Below are 3,469 nucleotides of genomic sequence, written 5' to 3'. Positions count from 1 at the left end.
TCAAAATATACCTTAACTTGTTAGTACTCGACAAAAGACGAAACAAGATTTGCGGCACCATGTTCTCGTCCACCAATGAATTTGAAATCAAAATCGCTTCTTTGTTCAAGAACAACAATATTTGGATGCATAATGATCTCAATAGTGTTTGGTTTTGTTAAGATGAGATTTCACATTTTAATTAATAATTAGAAATGATGTTTGAATCAAATTGTTGGGTGATAAGAGAAAAATCGTGTGGATGGATACTCACATGACAAGAAACGATAAATTATTTTTGAAGTCATACGTTGTCATTATACGTGCTTTTAAGCTTCTCTTTCTTTTGTATAGTTTTATAAGTCATTTTAACCTCGAAGAGAGAGAGAGAGAGAGAGAGAGAGAGAGTAATTTTGATGTTCATGTGTTTCGTCATTGCTGTGATCATCTCATGAAGCTAAATAGGAGCGAGATGGCCATCCGAAGAAGAATCATATCATTTCTTGTTTCAATCGAACACGAATACATGACATGAAAAGAAGCCGAAATTTCTCTTGTATTTTTCTCGGTCAGAGGGAAAGAACAACACAGTGTTATCTCGAAGCTTTGATATGTCTCCACATAGTAATCTGGCTCGTGTAGATGGTCCAAAACCAACACATGATTCGATTGATATTGTAGGCCATACTATTTTAATGGTATAAGAAAAATTAAAATATTTAAATTTAAATAGATGGCTTTATTTATTTATTTTTTTCATAAAGTCCTGATATTTTTTATTTTTAAAATAGTATCTCTACTTTATTAATTTCATAAATACCTTTATCTTTTCTTATTATCATCTCCGTCATTTTCATCCTATTGCTAGGCTCTATCACCTCTATGTGATGCTACTCACTCGTCACATTTAATCCTTGTTCCTAATTCCTAATGTAAGTCAACGTCATTTTCAAGAAGAAAAGCATGAAAGAGCAAGTGAAAGGAGGCAATTGGTGACGATGATGATGAGAGATAAGAAAGAGTGAGGAAACGAGGGGAATGAGGAAAGAAAGAGGAGAAAACGATAGACAATAAGAAAGGACAAATGATGAAAAATAAGAAAGAGTAGAAAAATGAGGGGAACAACGAAAGAAAAAAAAGAAAACGATAGACAATAAGAGCGAATGATGATGAAGGAAGAGACGACTTGAACAGTAAGATAAAGGCAAAAATAGGAAAGGATCATCATTTCATGGTAAGGCATAGGTGATAGAAGTGAATACGGAATGAATAAGAATATTTATGAGATTAAAAAAAATATTAACTTAAAAATAAATATATAAATATTTTATGAAAAACTAAAAATGAATTTTTTTTAAAGCAAATCGTCCAACTTAAATTAATAATCCAACTCATGAAGAAAGTTCACATTAGCGAATTATACACGTTGGCTGCATCAAACATAGCACCACACAATGCATGATTTTTTCGTCACTCAAATCTTACTGCAGATGCTGCCTCGGCACATAGGTCCGGCTCACGTGCGGGCTTCTTGGAGGGCACGTCGACCGTCTACTACACGTGTTTGACGGCGACGTCCCTTCGAGGTGAGGAAATCGCGAAGAAGAAGGCTGGCGAGGCGATCGAAGAAGACAACTGAACTACGTTCACAGATTTCTCACCTCCTCCCTCCCCCTCTCTCTCTCTCTCTCTCTCACGCGCACACACACGCACGTCACGTTACAGCTGGAAAACAGGTTGAAGGCGACGTTGTCGCGTGCTCCCACCGCAGGAAACGTGCGGTGGCTTTCGCCACTGCTCGAAGAATCCTCCTTCAATTCCCACCGTCAAAACGCCGAGCAGACTAGTCGTCAGCGGTAGCCAAGAACGAGATCACCTCTTCCTCTCCCTGGGGCCTTATAAAACCTGCAATCTTTCTTGTTCCAAGGCGTTTTGCCTCCTCTAATCTTCCTCGCTAAGTTAGTCTCCACACTCTCTCTTGCTTCGCTCTCCAAGGCGTCATTCATCTTGGAAGAGTGAATATATGATGATGCTGAGGAGTTCGTCGACACCAATTCTTGGCTCCCTCCTCTCCTCTTCCTCTTCCCTTCACTTCTCCGAGAGCCCCAACAACTTCCACCCCCACAACTCTCCCAACCCCAACCTTCACACCTTATCCTGCCACTTCTCCCCTGCCTCAGATGGCCTTCACGACCAGAGCCCGTCCCTCGGCATCCGGAGAAGCCGCTCCGACGGCAATCTCCACTCCTTCCTCTCCGAGCAGTCTGACGACCCCAACCATCATTACCACCTCCTCCCCCCGTCCCTGAAGTGCTCCTCCGCACGACGCGCCCATCCAGCTCTCGAGAGCATTCCTTCATTCTCCTTGCGCAATCCAAACACTCTGCCAGAGGAGGAGGAGGAGGAGGAGGAGGAGGAGGAGGAAGATGACCAAGAGTATGACGAGCAGGGCGCGGCTGGAGGATTTGGCTTCGCGAGCGACAATCGAAAAGGTGGGTTGAAATATCCGAATCCCGACGCCGAAAGCCCCGCGCCACCACCTTTGTTCCTCGCTAGGGGTCTCGGGATCGACCGGGTCGGATCCGGGTTACTGACTGCGGGCGGTGGTGATGGTGGCATCGGCGGCGGCCGCAGTGGTAAGTGGGATGTTTTGACGGGCAACGGCGGAGAGCAGTCGGATGTGGAGACGTACTACAAGAAGATGGTGGAGGAGAACCCCAGCAATGCTCTGTTCCTGAGGAATTATGCGCAGTATCTCTACCAGGTATCGTTGCTGCTGCTTAGCATCGGCTTTGTATGAAAGAGAAGCATTCTTTGCCTCGAATGATTTCACCGTATCTCAATTATCCGTCGATTGCTATACTAAATTCTTTCGTATTGTAGGCCAAGGGAGATCTGAAAAGAGCGGAGGAGTATTATTCTCGTGCTATACTTGTGGATCCTGGTGATGGCGAAATCCTGTCACAGTATGCTAAGTTGGTGTGGGAGCTGCACCACGACGAAGAACGAGCTTGCAGCTACTTCCAACAGGCAGTTCAGGCAGCACCACAGGACAGGTAAACATCCATGGCTCAAGCACAAATTGCTCTGGAATCGTGTAGCTTGGAGAACCGTGAGTTCTCAGAGCTGACAACAGCTTCTCACTGTCGATTTGTTTGCCATGGCAGCCATGTTCTTGCTGCGTATGCTGGGTTCCTGTGGGAAACAGAGGAGGAAGATGGTGGTGGATCGCAAGATTTCATGGTGGAATCGGCTCGTAGCGGAGGATTGGCTCCGGCAACAGCTTGATGTGACGTTAGATATGGGAGGGAGGTGAGAGAAGTCTGCTCAAAAGGTGTTGTGGGAACAAAAGGGGATTGGACTTTCGATTCTGATTTATGAAAGATTAAAGAAGGAGACTGATGTTAGGTTAGATTTCTGGCGTACTGTGGATGAAATATCCAATTATATATACATATATGTATTGGCTTAAAAACTACAATTTTCTACA

The 3,469-nt window shown here is 44.0% G+C and overlaps 1 protein-coding gene across 1 annotated transcript; it reads left to right on the top strand.

The window, feature by feature from the left end:
* Positions 1 to 1,802: 1,802 nt before the first annotated feature.
* On the top strand, positions 1,803 to 3,469 carry LOC135652803 (uncharacterized). The gene is made up of 3 exons (XM_065174051.1): positions 1,803 to 2,743; positions 2,863 to 3,035; positions 3,147 to 3,469. Exons 1-3 carry the CDS (start codon positions 2,003 to 2,005, stop codon positions 3,265 to 3,267), a joined length of 1,035 nt encoding a protein of 344 aa, XP_065030123.1. The 5' UTR covers positions 1,803 to 2,002; the 3' UTR covers positions 3,268 to 3,469.

The sequence above is a fragment of the Musa acuminata genome, chromosome BXJ1-4, assembly GCF_036884655.1.
Source record: "Musa acuminata AAA Group cultivar baxijiao chromosome BXJ1-4, Cavendish_Baxijiao_AAA, whole genome shotgun sequence".
Classification (NCBI taxonomy): domain Eukaryota; kingdom Viridiplantae; phylum Streptophyta; class Magnoliopsida; order Zingiberales; family Musaceae; genus Musa; species Musa acuminata.
The sequence above is the reverse complement of the archived record's forward strand: the minus strand, read 5'-3'. Positions and strand labels throughout refer to the sequence as shown.